The sequence below is a fragment of the Rhopalosiphum padi genome, chromosome 3, assembly GCF_020882245.1.
Source record: "Rhopalosiphum padi isolate XX-2018 chromosome 3, ASM2088224v1, whole genome shotgun sequence".
Taxonomy (NCBI): Eukaryota; Metazoa; Arthropoda; class Insecta; order Hemiptera; family Aphididae; genus Rhopalosiphum; species Rhopalosiphum padi.
In genome coordinates, this window is record NC_083599.1 from 57,538,950 (window position 1) to 57,561,326 (window position 22,377).

A 22,377-nucleotide genomic window follows, 5' to 3' on the forward strand; every position below is an offset into this window, starting at 1 on the left:
TATATTAATATTATTTATTAGTTTATAATCATCACGATGAACCATAAGTAGATAATGTGATTATAATAGTGTGTACAGACAGATTTATACCGGAAATATTTAGGTGTATGCTGCATGTTTTGGTAGATATTTGCTCTCAAAATTAATTGCAAAATATTTTTATCATATTTATAACATACATCCCATATGCTAGAAGAGAGAAAAATATAGTTAACTATTCATGGTTTGGAGTTTTAAATACTAAAAGGATGTCAGTTAGGCGTCAGATTACCTACTTTTTATTTTTTCCCTCTGACCCATACATAAGCGTACCTAACGTATCTTGCGTTGTTACTTTAATATTAGAATGAACTTATTAACCTATTATCAAGCTATTAATGTTAAGAAATAATTATCTGTGTACATTGGATTTTTAAATTTTTATGATATTTCAATTTGTATGTAACTTATGAGTTATGAGTAGGTATGTACAATATCATAAAACCTCATCATATATCGCAGAAAAGATGAAATTATATAACAAATCCAATGTACAAACACAGTTTATGTTCTTAACATTAATAGTTTTATAATAGGCCAATTCAACCTAATATTTAAGCTAACAACATACGATTGGTTCTACTTAACGTAAATTTCCTATGTAACACGAAAGTCACTATTGATATCATCTTAACTTAATTCACGAATTCATCTACTTGGCAACCCATTTATAGAAAACACAATTATTGTGGCCTTACAAAAAATTCTTTTAAAACTTAACTTAACTTAAATAATGACTTAATCACTAAGTATACCGTGCATATAATGATAGATGATAACTAATGTTTTATCATTGAAATCAAAATTTATACATCCAATACAGTGACCTATTAATTGACGAACTACGTTTAACAGAAAATGTTTCAGTTTTTTAAATAATCTTTTTACCCAGTTAAATAGTTATACAGTGAAGATGTGTACACAATTTTTTACACATAAACTTGAATAATTTATAGTTTTAAAATATTTTTGAGATTTATAATTTATTTATATTTATTAAGACCATTCCATTTATATCAATAGTAAATAATATAGGTAGTTAAAATAAAAACTCAATTAATTAGCTGAAAAATTTTAGCGGCTCCCTTTCATAATTTAAAAATACATGTGACAAATAGTTGAAAAATAATAGTACTACAACACTACTACGTGATCAATGATCATTATTGCATCAGTTTAAAATTTAAAAATACAATTAAATGTTGTCAATTTATTGTGGTGAAAATTATAAATATATCATTATTATAATAAAAACCATTATAGATTTCAAAGTGTAGGTATATTGTTTATTCTAGATACATAGATTGTAGAAAAATTAAGAAGTACCTAACAAATTTAAAAACTTTTCTTTTAAAATATTTGTTTGAAATCAATGTACCAAATAGGTACCTTTCATATAAAATATATATTTAAAAAACACATAATTGAATTATGTAGATAAGCTATTACTTTTAAATTATAGGTAATAATAGGTAGGTATGCGTGTTAATTTTCAAACTTGTTTAAATAAAATGCTCTTATCTGTATATGTACGCCTACATTTGTGTGTTATTCAAATAAATGTGGGTAGATATATTAGATAATAATGTTAAATTATAGTATATATTTTTATTTCAAAATAACTAAATACTTAATTTGATTTAATAACATATTGTTGATTAAAGATTTTGGATATTTTAATTTTATCGTAATTAAAACTATCCATAAGTATTGAAGAAAATATTAATTCTTTAAAATTCTAAATTACGAATCAATAATTTTCATTACATTTTTAAAGGCCATCATGTCATATAGTAGTGTACCTATATTACTTATAATATTAATTGAAAACAATTAATTTAATACGTTCTTCTTGTATAGTGTTAAACATTTTAATATATACCAATACTGTTAATATAATTCTATAAACGTATTTATATAAATAAATACGATATATACCTACTAATGTTCTTCTTTATAAAAATATTAAAGATTGTTTTTTAAAGTAAAAGATGAGGATTATAAATTTGAAATTTAATATGCGTTCACATACAACATGAGTGAAGGTTTAATGTCCATGGCGTTAAGATTCATATTTAAGAAAATAAATTAGTATTATTTAAAAAAATTTAAATCAATTAAAAATATATTAAAAACTAATATAAGCCATATGGCATTGATTAGTTAATGAGTTAGTTGATTTTTATAAGTACCTAATTAACTACTCTGATGGAAATTAACAGTAATGTACAGTTTTTATAATAATTATAAAAATACATAAATCAGAGATTTAAATAATTGAATGTCACGATAATATTATATTTAAATTGTTGATAAAATGTGTGCGTATTTAAATAAATACAAGACAAATTAGCTAAAGATTAGATAGCAAAAAAATTATATTTTATATTTTACTTGATCATATATTAGCTTTTCAGGAAGAGGGCATACTATTATTCAAGTGACTTTTCCTAGCAAACCAAGACAACGTTGAAAATAATATTTGTATTTTTAATAATTTATTATCTATACTATACTATTGGAAAACAAATTTAATTAATTTTATTTGTATTATACTAGAATGTTCCTTATAATGAATTTTTGACTGTTCTGTACTTTTATCATTATATTATAAACATACTATACTTAAAAACAATTTTGATTCTATTATAACAATAACAATAATAATAAATACCTATAATTTATGATTTTAGTCATAACATATTAAACATTTTCAAAAATACATATTCATAAATATTACTGTAGGTACATTAGATAACATAGATAATAATTAAACATATGTTGTGTGACACACATTTTTTTTTAATGTAGGTAGTTTAATGCTATTTTAGAAAGACCATTAATATTGAATATTTTTATAAGCTAATAAGTAATAACTAAATAACTTAAGAATATAGTACCAACTACCAAAAATTAAAAAATTATACAGTAGAAACTTGATTATCCGAGGTAATGGTGGGGATAAATAAAAAACACGCTTAATCGAGAATTTTTGTTTACTTATTTAACAATATTATATACACATGTGTGTTCATTGTCTTGTTATAAAGTTATATCAGGGCCTTAAATATGAAATAATTAAACTTTTTTATTTTTAACCCTATTTATAATACAGTCCACATGGTTTAATTAATTATTATTATTTATCGTTTTTAATCTCCGTACATTGTAATATTATGTACGCTCACGCTCCTATTTCTTTACTTTTAGTATACACAAATATTCGGAAGAGGGTACACGGATAATCGAGGTTATATTGTATAAATATATAATAAAATAATAATAGTATATTATAAGCAATTTCAGGCTTGTATAATTTTTAATTTTTTTGATTTGTATGAACTAGGTATCAAAAAATTATAACGGCGGGGGGATAAATATATGTGTTTCATCTTTAATAGGTATAGGTAGCTAATACTTATATTTTCGATAACTAATCTGCATAAGCTTTGTAATTGTAACTCCAGACAAAATTCGTTGGTAATCTATAATGGCTATTCGAAACTGGTTTACAAACTACTAGACATAGTCAATTTATATTTTATATTCTCTAATATAAAATTTTATATTATAAATTGAAATTAAAAATTTGGATGTATGATTTTTTTTTTTTAAATTAAAAATGTGGTGCAATTATAAAACATTAATGATAATGAATAACATTTACATAAAAAAAAAAACAAGATGCCTGTCAAAAATTATAATTTTTTTCAAATAAATCTAATGTATAATTTAAATAATACTTCTTCAGGAAAAAGAACTACTTTTTAGTTTGAAATACTTTTGAAAGAAAAAAATACTTAGGACTTATTGTCAATATGTATGGTGTAATTTGCTAATATTTGGTTTGATTCAAATCGTTTGAAATACCCATCATACAAATATGTTTAATGTATATCATATATTTTTGAATTTGAATTTGCTTATTTTCTGTTTCTTTCAATTTGATAGCGGATAGCAGCTTTCAATTTAATGTATTATTAATTATTATTTATTTATTGTAGCATTATCATTTATAATGGTCGGCGTGGAGCGTAGGCAAATTATGATATACTTAATCGATTTTGCGTTAATTATAGTCGTTATAAGTATTTGAATTTAATGTTGAAAGTTATTTGAGGCTAAAAATATTCAGTTGTAATTCTTTTATTGACATTCTCGTGAGAGACAATGTAAAACATCACAGTTTATTTTAACTTTGACCATCATTGTTTTTGAGTTGAATAAAATAAACTTACAATAAAGCAGTACCTATATTTTTCCAATCACTGACATTTGTGCACATTATATATATATATATTTAAATATATATTCATCACACGTAAATATAGAGGTGTCTATTTATGTTTGTGTGTTTACCTGCTCATATTTTTTGCCTGTATACATTAAGTCAGTGGGCTTCAAAGTTTTTTTTACAAAATCTATGGTTTGCACAACTAAAAGGGTTAGGAACCGCTTTGATAGTCTATTCATATTATACTGATATCATAAACGTCTTAATATTTAGGTACCTATATTATAAGAATTATAATAATATAATTCTAATAACAGCTGCGTCAGTTGCGGTGCGTAGGTATATTGCGTTCAAGTGTACAACTGTAATTTAATTGAAAATACGTTGTAAAATGTGTTATGTTGTCGACGTAATGTGTGACAAGTTGTTCCGAGAATATAGTTTTAAAATATAACAAAAATTATGAAAACCACAAGATTTTTTTTAGACATGTCGATTGAAATATTGGTAATAAATAATAATATATAAATAAATAATAAATAAATAAAATAATTAATCACAAAAATTGTTTCACTGTTGCTTCATGTCAACACTCACAACCAATACAAACTGTTTGCGTAATTCATGAAATATTTTTGCATGTAAACCGGACACTCTTAAGAGTCTAAGACGTATCTACACAATAATAAATTGTCTAACATACACACATACGTAATATAATATTATTATCTAAACGCGCATGTATATAACCATATCTAAGATATTATTATAATAAACCATATAATTCGTTTAAAACAGCATTGGTCGACGCGGATAGTACACAATAATATATATACACACAAACACACACACACACACGGTCGCCGCCGTTATGCGCTTAGAATCCGCCCGTGACGTGTTACGGCGCTAGTGTACACCAATGCCAGCCTGTTGCACCGTCCGTGTGCATGGCACTGCAGTTGCATTAAGTTACCCGTTCTAGTCTCACCGGACACCGCCGCTACTCGCGAGACGACGCGGACACGCGCTCTCTTCCAATCATGATAATATAATAATATTGTAGACGAAAAACATTTTTTCATCACTTCATTTCATTTAATTTTAATTATTTTTTTTTTTTTTTTGATTTCGTACGATCGATTTAAATCGCACACACCGCACAGCAGTACTCTTCGTGTACATTATATATTATGATGGATATTATCACGTAATACGTACGAGTATATCGTTGTATATTATTGTACGCGTATAATGTCGTCATGCATCACGCCACGCGCACGTAGTACATGCAATTTTTAAATTTGAACCATTGCTGACCTCGTGGACATCGTCACTGTATTATAATATCGCACCGCCGTCGTTTATCGAGAGCGACGACGCGCGTACCGTTTAACCGGCAGTTGAAGCGAAAGGTCTGCGGATAATATCATTTCATTATTGTCGGCATTAATATATTTTAGTTTGTCGCGATACGACGACGACGTCCGCCGAGTGATCGTACTATTATTATTGTCGCTGCGCTCGGTCGCCGTCTACGTGGCGCGGTCCCGGAAAGGAACACCGAGCGAGCACTGGGCCGCGTTGCTCGCGTACAGCCGGCGCCGGACGTACTGATCGTCGGTCGAGGCGCGCGCGGTACGCCGGGCCGCTAGTGGGGACTTGCCGCACGGGAAATCACGTGGCTCGCTGCCGGCGGAACACGTTTGTGCACAAATATCGCGGTGCGTGCGCGAGTACGTTCCGCGTTTTCGCCATCATCGGTCCGAGCGACATCCGATCGGCGGCGGCGGCGGCTGTATGCGACTATGGTGATTGTAGCGCTGCAGCTGTGTCGCACATGAACGCGACGACCACGTCCGGCCGGAAGCGCACTCGTGCCGCGACCGACCGCGCTGACGCTGACAGAAATACCCGCGAAACGGACAGAAATTACATACGCCCACGTGTTTCAGATCCTTACCCCGAAATGCCAGCCAGCAGACATCATCATCACCACCATCATCAACAGCAGCAACAGCAGCAGCAGCAGCAACACGTTCAGGTGGTCACTTCCACGGCGGCGGTGGTGCAGGCGGCGCAGCAGTCCGTCAAGGAGAAGCAACGGTTGTGCACCAACTGCAAGAACCACGGGCTCCGCAAGGTGTGGAAGAAGCACAAGCGGTACTGCAAGTACCGGGACTGCCCTTGTCCCAAGTGTATGAAGACGGCGGCGACGCGCAAGAACTGCGCCGAGCAGACCGCCAAGCGACGGGCCCGGCAGGAGGACGAGCAGCGCGAACAGGAACTCCAGCTGAACCCGTCCAACTTCATGGACGAGCGTCCCGTGCCGTATCAGCCGGACGCCACCACGCCCCAGTCCTGCAGCAGACGGAACATGAGCGAGTCCTCGCAGGTAGCTCGGTCGTCCACGCCCAAGGGGACGATGTCTCCCAGGACGTCCGATTTCGACGACAACAGTTCGTCCATAGACATCGTCAACGGCCGCGACGGCGTTCTCGGCGAATGCATAATCGTGGACAGCAGGGACGACACCGTTGACGATCGCGGTAGTCATCTGGCCGACGACGTAGACAAAAAAGACATCGACGCAGGTAAGCAACAGTTATGCGTACGCGCAAAGTATTATTATTGTTGATTATACCGGCCGGTGATGGGCTTTACTATTGTGGTCATTGCGAAAATAACGTTACTTACGCCATTCATAATTTGCAATGCTCGAGATTGCCGTGTAAAACGTGTCTGTGTATACGGATTTAGAATTATGTAATTATTATGGTTTTCCCGCCCTTATTCAAATATTATGTCATTTGTGATTTTTTTTTCTTATTTTTTTTTTCTAATGATAGGTTAACTGACTTATGCAGTCTGTATTTAATCAGCACTTGTAATAACAGTTCAATTTTAGGAGAAATAGACTGAGGAGTTTAACTGATAGTTGTAAATAAAAATAAAATAAACAAAGTATACCCTATAAATACAAAGATGCAGGCAGTTCATAAGCTATAAGAGTTTCTTATAAGACGTTAATTATACACGAGAAAATTTAATAGTTTTAAAATAATAACTTAAAATGAAATACAATTTATAACATTTAATTAAGTTTATAACTTAATGAATTTGGATATACACGCGTGAATTATTTTTTGATTTTAGTTTTTTTAATATAACTTAAAAATTGTTAATCATAGAATTTTGAAACATTTGAATCTGTTAAATTTTATTATTTTCTATAATCTATACAGTTTTTAAAATATTTTAATTAGTTGTTAGCGATTTATAGAAATTTGGATTCTTTTAGGTTAAAAAGTTTGAGAATTAATAAAGATCCCACATAAGTTGTTTTTAAAACTACTTAAAAACATTAAAAATTCATGGGCATGGTTATTTTTCAAAGTACTTATAAAGATAACATTTTGACATGGTGAAAAATTGAAAATTTTGTAGTTAAAAATTTTTAGAGACATTTTTAGAGACAAGGCTCGAAAAATTAGGTTTATCATTTACGTTGTTATTATAAAATATATACTAGCTAATACTCCATCAGTGTTGACCGTGAATGCTATTGAATTAATCCATTTTTAAACTACGTTAAATGTAAATTGCATAGATTTTTCACACCGTAAAACTTATATTTTTATTATATTTTTGACTAAGTATAAAATACAGGTTTACAATAAACAGTCGTTTTTGTATAGGCTTTTTAAGTTCAAATTTGAATGAAAATAGATATTTAAACAAAACATAACGATTTTAGTTAATTTATTGCAACTCAAAAATATTATTCGTAGGAATTTGAAACTTGTACGTATATTGATTATATATTTTTATATAATATACTCAATAATATTTTGAAAATATTTAAGTAATTTTAAACTTTCTTATTTATACTATGAACCTACAGTAAATCGGTATTGGCTCAAAAATGTATAACAATATAATACAATATGATATAATAAATGGGTACCTATAATAAATAATTATTAATAATATAAATGCGAACATTTTGGCAAAAATAATTAATTCAACCTACTCTATAACTTATAATAGAATAAATTAATACATAGCAGTATAAATACATAATATATTATAATAATTAGTTATAATTAATTATACTTAGCAATATATAATACGCTCATAGACTATCATTGCTCAGAATCGTTTTACATATATAATAATTTATCATTGAATTCAAATTTCACACATCCATTACAATGAATTGCTCAACGACTAAGCACATTCTACTTCAAGTCATAGAAAAAAAATATCACCGATTTACTTGTTTTTATTATTATTTTACAATTATTTTTGAATTGTGCATCTTGAACTATGCATTTTTTCTATGTCATATAATGGTTTACATTTAAGTGAATATTATCTAATTTGATAAAGCGTCTGTGAAACTATTAGTAATACACAATTTAAATATCTAAAGAATGAAGTTTTTGAATTCACAAATGAATACAATTGTTGTGCAAATATAAAAACAAACGATAACAGCAAAATTAATTATTCTTATTCCAATTTGTTTTTAAACGATTTGTACAATAATACAATTGTTTAGTGAAATTTGATACTTATTGTAAAATTAAATCAGTTGAAATGAGTATTAAATATTCATACATATTATTTTATAGTATTTTGTAAAAAAAATTCAATTTATAGTTGTTTTTTTAGTCTTAACTCTGATTGTCAGTAAATGTAATTCTGCGTGACAATCAATGGTGTTCGGAAATAAATGGAAGAGTGACTTTTTACTCATATGTAGACTGTTGTCAAATCGAATGTGATAATTTGCGATTTTTATCGGGGAAATAGTTAAGTTGGAAACAGAAGAGGAAATAATAAGACTATGAAACTATGAAAGTAACAGAGAGAGGCATGTATATGTTTTGTCTATTTATACTTACACATGGTCGTATACAGAATGTTGCGGTGATTCCGTTCCATGGTCAGAATTTATTATAAAATTATCTTGCAAAAAAATGGTGCAACGTTTATTTTACAATCACATAATATAGTCCAATAATACTACGTCACGGTTTGCACTAGTCCGAAAGTCCACTATAATAGCTTAATCTATTTTTGTTTAAAATTACATTACGCGTGGCTTATTAATTGAGTTTATTATACGGCATGTGCTAATATGTAAAATAATTATTATAATCTTGAAGTGCAATGAAATAGTTAAGATGAATAACTAATTGGCTAAACATCAAATTTAAGGCGCGGAAGTATATAGAAAACGACATGCCTTTTTAAATAACTAACGTATAAACTCGCGTAATTACAGCCTAAAAAATTATGTTTGTCTTGTCGGAAAAAGTTCTTTTAATTACCTATTTGAATATTATTAATATTTTACAGAATAAAAATGTAAATATTTTAATTTCTTAGCTAAAAATTGATATATTTTTCTTTTCAGTATATGTACTTATATATATTATTTTATTTTGTTTGAAACAATAATTCAAAAGTTATATCTTACATGAAGATTTAGATAATTAGTAATAATACTAATTGTTAAGTCATTATTAGAGGTATAATTAGTTTTTTTGCTTTTCTAAAAAATCCATTTTGAAAAAATAATATAATTCAGAAAATAATAACGTTCCTTTTGGGACATGTATAGACAATAAAATAAGAATTTTTTTTAAATATTTTAACTTTGAGATTTTTAAAATAATACTTCTACTTCATTCAATCCTGCAGTACATGTAATACACTATACAAGTATTTATGACATATGATCGTAACATATTATTCGATAGCAAACAATAAGGGTTTGAACTATAGTTACATGTACACAATTTATACATTATAATTTATAACTATAATTTTCATATTTAATTTTATTCTTCTTGTGATTGATGAAATGTTTCATAATTATGGCTTTATAAATACTTCCAAATTTTAAATAAGGTTAAGGTTAACTTCTTTTATTGCGCTCTAACTATTTAACCGTAATATCGTTAAAATCTTGACTAACAATGTTTTTACGAACATTTAAAATTTAAACTATGGTGAATTTTTATAAGTTTCTGACAATAATATTATTTTTAGAAATTATTTATAGAATTAGCAGTTTGGTTTATTAAGACTTGACAATTTAATACAAGGTTAATTCAATCATATTGTGACTATTTCTAAAACTTCTTAAGAAGATGCAATACCCGCATATCACCCGCATATGCTTAGACTCGTTTTTCTATCGTGATGATTTTTATATAATATAGTTTTAAAATTTGTAATAATACTTCATGAGGTGAATGACGTGATAGCTCACTATCCTACAACAAATATCGTGCCACGATTTTCTTTATTTTATTTCGTTAAATAAATAAGATATTCTATGCTGTTTCTGTTTCTTTCAAATTATAATTAGAGTTTTGATATTTTATGAAAACTAAGCTCTAAAATACACTTAAAGTTTTTGACCAAAATCGTACTCTTTCCTTTTTTTCCGGTTTACTTTTTGGCTAAACTAAAAAGTATAATATTTACTTTATATTATACATAAAAAAATTATTAAAAATATATGGAATATAAAATCTATAAAAATTATAATTTTTATCAATTATTATTTTATCAATATACCTACATACCACAGTTTCTAAGCATGCACATATTTTTTCCAAATGTAAAGATACTTAATATTATACATACAGAAATGTATCAAAATTATAAATTGTGTAGGTTATATATATATATGTATCAATTTTATAATATATAATTTGATATAGGTTTTATATCATTTTTTACAACTTATATTTCTTATACTTTTCTATAAATATAGCATAAAGTAAATATAAAACTTTTTGGTTTTGCCGATAAATAAATTTGTCCAAAAGGGAAGGGCATGGGTTTGGTAAAAAGTGTCTCGCCCGTTTTCTTTCGTACTATACATGCCTGCCCGTCAACCATATTATGTTTAATATAAATACGTAATTTAATGTTTATAATAATGTCATAATAATTGGCTATTTTTAATTACTTCAAAAAACTAAAATCCACATTTATATTTTTGTATATACCTAGTACCAATGAACAAAAATATATTGTGGATTTGAATAGTTGGGTTTAGATATATTGTCTACTGTCTAGGTACCCAGATTTTAATTTAAAAATAATTTTCCAAAAAAACAAATTAAAAATGGAACAGCCATTAATGGGAATAAAACATGCTGACATTTAATTCATCTGTAGTAAATACGTACAATAATCGTTTGGTTATATTACATATATATTATGACGTGTAATGTAAATATTATTATTTCAATAAGATCAAAGGTTATTTAATTGAATCTATAATTGTATTTAAAAAAAAAATAAGACCTTTAGTAGTAGTTTTTCTATTAATGACGATTACAATTGTTTTTCTTTTTTGAATATTTTAATTATATTTTAGGTAGGTATTAAAATGTCTATTCACATCACGAGTTATTTCTTTATTTAATAAGTGATACGAAAAAAAACTGTTGTTTTTACGTTTTAGTTAGAATAATAATAGTAAACCGGGTCAGTGTATTTAAAAAGAACGGTACGTACTTATATTGGCTATATAAGTACAACTATGGTATATCAATATAAATAATAACATTTAACTTTATTAAAGCTACTAAATTACATCTTAATAATATTCCGTGATCGAAGTCAGAATATATTTTAGTTCTATTTGAAATGATAATTTTTAATGTGAATAATGAAAAAAATAATTGGAAACTTGTGCAAATACTACTATGGTCTATGGCATAGTATTGTACTGTAAAATTTGTACAATATAATATGGTTATTAACCACAACAAATTCACTTGTTGTCTGCGGTCTATGATATAATACAGCTGTATATACCCATATAGGATTGTAATCATTAATCAATTTGATTGCTTAAGACTTGTGATTTTGTGTTATACATATAATTCGTTAGAAAAGATTCATTTTGATTGAGTTCACTAAAAATGTGGAACTGATCTAAAATAGTCCACGTTATTTAAACAAAACTGCGATATGACTGTAATAAAATAATAGAAAGAACCAAAAAGAAAACCTTGGAGAAAAATATATTATATAATATAATAATATAGGCGGCGTGCCAAAATTACATGGTCAAGATATTAAATTCTAGAGCTAAAAATTAGTCAAATTAAATGGATATTGTGGATATGTGCTTTTATATTCTATTATAACTTTTAAAATTTTAAAATGTATATGTATATAATTTTAAATATCAACTATTACATTATCTTTGACAAGAAATTGTGGAGGTCTTTAATATAATTATAATGTGATAATAGTATAATACAGTCTATCTAATAAATATAAAATAATAATAGATATTAACTAATTATTATTATCAACGTATCAGTTTTAGTTTTTAAATTAGCCTAAAGGGGAATTATGGTAATACCAATTAGTAATGATATGTAGAATCAGTAGGAACAAAGAATATTTCGTTGGTTAATAATATGTAACAAATTTTACATAATTATTCGTTTGTCTATTCAATAAACATTGATTAGTATAATATCTACTTATAAATTTTACTATAAGCTACTGTAGATCCCCAAAATTTGTAACTTAGAAATTCTATGTTGACGAGTTTACTTGAGAAACAGACGTTGAAATAAATAGTCAAGTTTGATTCTTTACATGAAATTGTAAAGGTTGACTTAATTTTTAAAACTAAAAATTTTAAAATGTAACATTATCAAAGAACAATTTTAATTATAAATTCATAAAATTAATTTTGAATGTTAAATATAAAATTATTATTATAACCTAAAGTGCAATGAAATAGTTAAGATGAATAACTAATTGGCTAAACATCAAATTTATGTTTTTTAACCTTTTAAAATATTAGACGATTTTGTGTTCAGCATAAAAAAATATTTGAGTTTATTTTTATTCATTAGTATTTAAGTAGATTTTATAAAGAGGTAAAATAGAAAATTCAAATGGATTTTCTTACAAATAAACATTACCTAGGTTTAATATTGATTTATTAATTTAAAAACTCGAAGGACTAATTGAATATGATTTTAAATAATATGCACCTAGAAAATTTATTAATTTGTAAGGAATCTATATTATAAATATTCCTTATATATTTATAAGTAGTATATAGAATTATAGAACTATTTCTACAAATTGTAAATCTGTGTTCATGTAAATCTGTTTATTGTATTGAAAATATATATTAAATAATCGAGATTAGAAAATAAGACGTTTGAATTTCGTGTGAAAAAAAAAACTGTTTTCTGTAAAATATTTGAAATGTTTTGTTCAAGAGTAAGAATCATGTCAATAAGGTGCTCGCTTAAAACAATAATAGTTAACTAAACCATATCAATGATTTTTGTTAACGTTGAGTGTACTCGTATACCCACACACTTATGGGTTACTCGTTTTAAATCTTACACCACTCACTTGTAAATAATCAATTTTGTGTCATTGTTGATAATCATTAGAAAATATATAAATTTACTATGAAGAGGGTAGACTTTATGCTGATCATTAAAATTTGAAAATAAGTATTTTAGATTTTGAACGTGAGCTGTATTTAAAGGTATTATATATATTATATATATTTATAATGATGTGTTATTTTGTATAACTAGGCACATTTTACTATCGTATATAAGTAGTGATAAAATATTTCGTCTCAATCGTCTTCCATCGACTAAATAATGTATTTAAATTATATTTATAAAGAAAATTTTTTGAAATGTCAATTTTTAACTATTTTTTTTGATTCAAAAACTAAAAATTTTAAATACTTGAAAAAAAATATTGAACTGTGTGTCTGTGTAATGCGTATATATTATGTTATACAAGCAATATACTTTAATAATAGGTAAATTTACATATACTATTGTAGGTGCCTACTCTATTGTTATATTATACTTATTGATGTTTTAATTTAGTATTATTGTTAATATATTTTTATTGAATATAACTATATAAATTAAGTAAACTTCAATTAGACGTATTTAAGTAGAAAATATAGATAGTAAACAGGAAAAGTATATAATTATAATTTTAATACACGTATTGCGATAATTGAAAATATAATGACAACATTTCACAGCTATTATCAAAGTAATTTTATAACTTTCATTTTGAAAATAAACACACAACTTGTAATAATTATCTACTAATATTCATTAATATTCTCAGTATTAATATTCCCATTAATTTTTTAATGATGTTTTATTATTATTAATAAAAATCAATTATCTTATGCTTTGAACAACTTTTTTTATCGAGTAGAAGCAAATGTTTCAAAATTTCCATGTGAATAAACCTTAAAATATTGTAAATCTAGTCTATATTTTAAATAAATATTTATTTATTTTTATTTTAGCAATAGTTTTTATAAGTGTAAGGTTAAACTATCGACATCTGTTGAAAGACTTAAATAACTAACAAACTCAGCTATAAGTATAAATAATATACATTTTTACCTTTGTTAAAATATATTGCTTTAAAATTTGAGTAAAAAGAATAATAATGCAAATTAAAAATTTCTCATGTGTGTTTGAATATAGATTATATATATTTAAAAAAAAAATAGAGAACTGTTTGATGAGATCTTTTTAAGCTTTGTTTAAACTTAATTATATCTTAAAGTTAGATTATAGTACTATTGTATGTTATGGTACTTAAATTGTCATTTAATGCATCATTACTTTATCATTATCTTACATTTCCCGTATCGATATTTTAGCTCCAAATTCTAATTACTTATTTTAATTGATGCATTTAAATTAATTGTTGGAAAGTTTATAATATCATAATGTAAGACGCATGATATTTACTATGAGATTTTCATAATTTCCTATATTTTTTGAAAATCAAGATTCACTTTGTAATTTTTTATAGTTTATAAAATATATTGTTTATATAGTCATTATTTTTTAATAGTTTATATTATTACCAATAATTTCGTATCTATTTACAAACTAAAATGCGTATAGTTATTAAATGACTAAAAAACACATTTTATTTAGTTTATTTATTGGGGAACTATATAGAACCTAAATTAATTTCAACAACAACCTTTAACTATATAATGTATAGTGATATATGAGACGATATAATAGTAGGTACTTATGTTTTATTAATTATGAGTAAATAATGAACAAATATAAGTACGAAATACCCTTCAAAAACGTAAATAGTTTATGATTAATTTATAAACCCTTAAAATTCCTGTATTAATGATTATAATAGTTGATTTATTTTAGACTATTTTATGTGAATAAAGAATAATTATCTACTAATAATAATAAAAAAAAATGTTTAAGGTAATCTATAGATTTTACCTTTCAACTAAAAATTAAATTAATTAGGTATGAATAATATTAACATTTTGAAGTTGAAGATATAAAAATATATTTATTTATTACATATATATCTACTCCGTAATACTATAGGTTAACCTTCATACTCTCTACATTTATTAAAAACTTTACCAGTATGTCAGAATCAGAATGACTTATATATAAACAAAATGAACTTTTTCGAGGTATTTTAACTGTTTTTAGATTATTCAATAATATTGTTTTATAGTTTTTGATTCTTTTTACCACTTAAAAATACGTCGTGTAATATAAACTATAATAATTTATATTTATCTGTGTATTATGCATTACATTTCATTATATTTTATACAACAGTTGAACAAATAAAATAAAATGATATGTTTTTATTAAACTAATAACATTTTATTTCCAATACTTTTGATGAAATTCTGTTAATAATTATGGGAGTAATCTCTTTATCTTATGGTAAAACAAAAATAGTTTTGCGTTAATACTTTTCCATATCATTATTAACGTTAATCTAACTTACATAGTAACAAAGAATACAAGTATTATTAATGTATCCAGTCTAAATTTTAATAATTGAATAATATTTCTTAACGAAGACAATGTATTTAAATGTAGGTAGGTTATAATGTTTATTAATATAGGTACTAATGTTTATCTATACGTTTGTCTGATTATCACATAATTATGAAATTATTACTGAACTTGTGGACTTATAATAACGTTAACTCTTGATGGTTTGTGTAATTAAAATGTTCTATTTCAATATAAATTGCACACCATGTATATCATTTAATTTACAAGTTACAATTCTACAGTACTATGTAGGCATAATACAATTATATTGATAATTAATTAAAAATAATAGTGATAATAATAATAAGCAGTAGATAACTATCAACAAATTTGTTATTGCATTTTAAAAAGTAGCTATACTTATATTTAATATACAAAATGATAAAACTATATAAGTACGTTGATATTAAATAGTTTTAGTAAAATATTATAAGTACTAAGTAGGTATACTTATGTATCGGTTAACATAACTCTTTTTAGTAATTGGTCAATATTATAATCGTTCTGTTATTTAATAATTACCTTCAATAAATTAACATTCGTTTATTTTTGGTGTTATGTTACGGAGTTATTTATTCAAGTAAATCCATAGCCATTGAGTGGCCATTGAGTGATATGAAAATATTGCATTACATATAGATAACATAGAAGTATAACAGTACATGAATGATAATATAAAGGCTACTTAAATACCAAACGATAATATGGTATAGAGAGTGTTATATATTGAAGAGTATATGATAAATTTTATTTAGGTGGTGATAGAGTTAGGGTCTTGGTTGAGTAATGCAATGAGAGATTCCGGAAGCATAGCAAATTCTATCTGTTCTGGTCGTGTTTACATAATTTGGTGAAAACATTATGCTTATTAATATCAATACAGACCTATTAGGTATTAGCATATTGGGACATCCTTTAACTGATTAGTCATACCTATAGAAATAAAACACTAGATTTAAAACCTAGCTGAACAATTTGCGAATGTGGTTGTTATCAATAAATAACAGTAGTAAAATAAAAATAATATATATATTATATAACATGAATATTTTTATAATAGTTGTATAATTTATTGTTTCAACAATTGTATACAAATAAATAATAATACATTTTTGAATAATTCTGTATGTATTGTATAAAATGAACATAAAATGAAATAGTATTTTTATTTTTATAATTTAATATGAATCGAGTACTTACTCTCACAACGCTACTATGTACAATATCAATAATATGAACCATTTAAAGAGTAATAAATTATTATATGCGATGAGCGATTATCATTTGACCTAGTTTTTCACCACAGTTATCTATTTTGTTTATGCCCAGACCATCGAAACCTTATAAACGAAGTACTCACCTATATTAGCTATTAAGATAATTATTTTTAATTTGTTTGTATGGTAAAATAATAAATTAATGCTACGAATATGTTTTCTTCATAGTTTTTTTGTACGCGTGTCTTTTGCGAATCAGTGTAACTTATTGTCTTATAGCTATTTAGGGATTTTTTACAGAATCAGTTCTGACCTTCTGATAAATTAGTATTATAATATATTTTCAATACTTATGCTGAAAGGAGGGGTTAAAAGTAAATACTTCCCAGTACTTTTAAAAATAATCGGAAAAAAACAAAACAAAACTATTACATTGATTTAGGTACTTGATAATGATTTATACTCAACATATCTGCACAGCTTAATGGTTCTTCATCCCCCCTTATTTAAATATGTAACTACATAGTACCTACAATAGACTGAGAATTTATTAGACATATTTTTTTGTTTATTTGTCAAATGTTGACTAAATACTTAATTGAGAGAATAGTACCATGATATAAACATTATACTGATTAATAAAACAGTTTATGTACAGGTGGGTAGAAAAGCCTACAATATATTATAATTAAAATATATTTAAAGTGGATATATAATATGCAATTGGTATATTTTTCTGTCACAACAAGACCGAAAACAATTAGTTGTCAAAGGGTATTTAATAGTAAATGATAAAAATAGAGATGATCTCTTAATAAATGCAAAGGGCGTGCGTCCATAGTTCTATTTTATGGAAGACATAAGTAGTTGAAGTCTGACAAAAAGATCATAAAATCTTGCTCCAAAAATTAGTCGTTAGTCTTATCAGTATTTTGGTTGTCGCTCGATTTTATTTTATTTTGAAATCGATTCGATGATGGGTAGTTTATTCGAATTTTTTTTTAACGTATCGTTTATCTACCTATATATGTTATACATTCGGTATATTAATGGATTTTCGTGGTTATTAAATGTAGCATGTAGGTAGACCCGTGTACATTTGTCATTAAATTTGGAATGTAATGTGACTAATTCAATGCATAAAGCGTGGAAATAATTACTTTACATACACCCCACAGTACAAATGCAATTATATTTTAAGGTGTTTTTACGAGAGGATGGAACAGATGAACATTTTTTCAAGTATTTTAAACTTTTACAAGGTGTCAAATTTATTTCACACGAACCGTTAAAAATTAGATAACCAACTGTCTAAGTATTTATTTGATTATTTAATATTTTTAGTATTAGTTTATTAAAGTATTCATTAAAGTGCGGACAAATGACTGAGTGATAAATTTCAATATAAATAATATATATATTTAGGGTTGTTCATCAATAATGTTGGAAATAAACCAATAGACAAATAAATGCTTTAAAAATAAATTACTTTTCTTCGAAAATTCTACTAAAGTTTTGTTTATAATAATTTATAGAGTTCAATATTTGGTTCTTTGAATTTTCTATCCAAGTATAAATAATTTGTGTACTTGTGTCCCATATAATATATATTTGTTTAATTAATTGCTATTTAAAATTATATAATATCCTTTTGGTACATATTATATTATCTACATCACTGGTTTAAGTTATCATTTAAACGTACGGTACGTATTCTGTTAGTAAAACCTGTTTTTACCTAAAGTTGTATCCTAGGTATATGACTTGCCTATTGAATACAAAAATTGATTTGTTAGAGTTATATTATATTATATTAAAGAACATATCGTACTATCAATTTATTCATAACGACAACGTATATGGTCTATTCTATTATAAAATATATATATTTTGTTTCAATACATATTTATATTTTATGTATTACGTGTTTTATATACATTTGTTATAAGTAAGGGTAAAACGTGTGTATATAAAAGCTAAATGTCAGCAGAGACTTGACCAGCCTAAGAATGAAATGCACGCGCTTGTGACGCGATATAATAATATTTGAATATTTACGACTCACACGCGTTCTTAGAGCAAATTAAAGCAACTGTCATGTGCTCTTTGAGCCGACCATAAACTAAATCATGCAGCCATGTCAGATAGGTCGTAAACTCGGGTCGAACGTAATAATTTTTATTATTTAAAACAATTTTATTCCAGATCGGGGATATATAATAATATAATATATATGTATAATATAAGAGTAGGTACCTAAGTGTACGCCGTAATATACATAAATCGATTCCAAGTTTCGAGGACAAGGAAGCGTAAATCTTTTTAGTCGTATACACTTTGCAATTAGTTTTTCCATTCCCACGTTATATCATTTTATAGCATTCTAAAACGACACGTAGATATAATATTGAATTATCGTAAGATGACAGTATATTCTTTATGAAAATCAAGTCTGTGTATAGTCGTTCGGTTATATGCCGATCGTAAGCACTTCGGGTGGTGTGAGTTTATAACCATAATATATAATTATTTATTTACTTAAATTAACGCTTAGTATGCTCGATTATAGATGGGTAACATAACAAATATCTTGTTATACAAATAAGCTTATAATAGCTAAAATAACATAATACAATATTAATATATATATAAGATAAAGGACAATATATATATATATATATATATATATATATATATATATAGGTACTAAAGTAATAATTTGAATAGTGACAATTTAGCTCTGATAGATATAGCTAAAGTAGGAATCTATATGAGATAGATTTTCCAGTGTTAGAAGTCTATCACATAAACTGCTTTGTTCATAGCCTGTGCGGTGGGTTTATAAAATATGAATTGTTAGACACGAACGAGTGTTATATTGTGGTATATGAAAAGAAATACGTCCAAAATAATTAATTAATAATGCATTACTTATAAATTAATTTTTGATATCTTATTGTCGCCTCGGTGTTGAATCTAAAAAGTTCTAACCATCAGTGTATAATGTGTATAATATACTGTACTATATACCACAAGAGCCATTTGAAGTACACTTAACTCATATGCAAAAATAATATTTGCTCAACTCATATGATGGTAATGCAGATTTATATTATGATTATTGCGGATTTACGATTAATTTGTAATGGATCCATTAAAAAACATTGTATCTAACTAAAAATATGTGTTAATAATATTAGCCAAGAATCGAAATCACAAAGTATGTAAACAAGAACGAAAGATTTTCAAATAATATTAGTACCATTTTTCTCGATGAATGTTGAAAAGGGTAGATGATAGTGTAAATAGGAACAGTGAATTGGGTGTTGCAGGTATCCCTTATCCGTTCTATTCTAACACCGCGTACTCCAGCCATAAAATTAGTCCCGCGGGAATTTAGCTTTAGATAGATCACATTTTGTGAGCATATAATAAGTATTTTTTTAAATTTTTTTTTAAGATTACTTTTAAAAATAAATTAATCTCAACTGCTGTTTACATAATTGTTTGCAACGATTTTCAGTTTTAATTTTTTGATACTCTAATAACTTTTTATTAACTATGTCTTAATTTATAGCTTATATCTACTGTAAATTGTTAAAATTAGGACTCATACATAATAATATTATACATTTCCGATAAAATTTTAACATTGACACAAAGTATATTATTTTTAAGTCATCAATTTTGTAGTTATAATTTGAATAGGTATATTAAATTATCTATGTATATATAATGTATATGGTATAAATTATAGATATACATTATAAAAATGTATTAACAGTTAATGATTTTACTTTTTAATAAAAATATAAAACAGTATATTATATATACATATGTATTTCAATAGTACATAGTAGGTACCTATAAAATATTAATTACATTTACTAGTTTAAAGGTATTATAATTTTGTTATAATAATTTTAAACATTTTTTAATTAATTAATAAGTCTTAGTATAATTTCTGATATTTATTTTCATGGCAATAACAGTTTAAAATTGTTTAAATACATTATTTTATTGTTTTGTAGTAAACTAATAAATTTAGTGTTGAATCAACATAAATTCCCAATCGTTTATACAATTATAACTATTTTTAAATGAAAAACTAAATTTTTTTGTTGTAAAATATGAAAACGGCTTGTTTAGTAAGCTATTTAATAGATTAATGCTATGTTTTGTTAAAAATAAATCATAAACAGTTATAGTATTATACAGAAATGTTTATATATTTTTAAAATATGATATTAACGTCATTGATTGTATTGTTCACTTTTATCTCCTCATCAATAGTTATAATTGATTTTTCCTTAAAAATAACCATGGCATATCAACAATCAGAATTTTTCTCAAATAATTATTAATCAAGCTTATTAAATTAAAATTGTATTATTTAATTATTAAATTAATGTAAAAAAAATATATTAAATTTTACTGCAATCTATCAAAATATATTCTTATTTTATTTTATTTTACGCATGTAACATCATAAGAAATTAGATATATAGTTTTGATCAAATTATTTTAGCTTTAAAAATTAAAAAAAAAGTAATAAAATTATTTACAGGACACTTAACATCACATTTTTAATTCTAAGATATTAAAATTCAAAATCTTATAAATTATCAACAAAATAATGACTTTCTAAATTTTGTTAAAATTCTAACTGTATTTTAATTGCTGCAAAAATAACTAAGAAACCTTGAATTATATTTTCAAAATGTTTGACCTTAAGACAAAAATATTATAAACATAATAGTGGATCAAAAAAAAGGAAAACGTTGAAAATAATAAAGCCAAAGTGGACATTTCGAAAATTCAAAATATTATAGTGTTAAAAAATGTTAATGTGATATTTGATGAAAATATCAAATAACTTTATGGTTTTTCTTTCTTAATTATCACAAAATAATAATCTAACTTTGTTAAAAATTATTGTCTGCTCGGAATCCAATACATATCTAAATATCTTGTATATTATATT

The 22,377-nt window shown here is 25.8% G+C and overlaps 1 protein-coding gene across 1 annotated transcript in view; it reads left to right on the plus strand.

Moving 5' to 3' along the window:
• Positions 1–5,194: 5,194 nt before the first annotated feature.
• The window catches only part of LOC132924615 (doublesex- and mab-3-related transcription factor A2-like), a 151,956-nt gene continuing 134,773 nt past the window's right edge, over positions 5,195–22,377 (plus strand). The window contains exon 1 of the mRNA XM_060989025.1: positions 5,195–6,864. Within this exon, the coding sequence (XP_060845008.1) occupies positions 6,111–6,864 (754 nt within the window). The 5' untranslated portion in view covers positions 5,195–6,110. The remainder of the gene's footprint in view (positions 6,865–22,377) is intronic.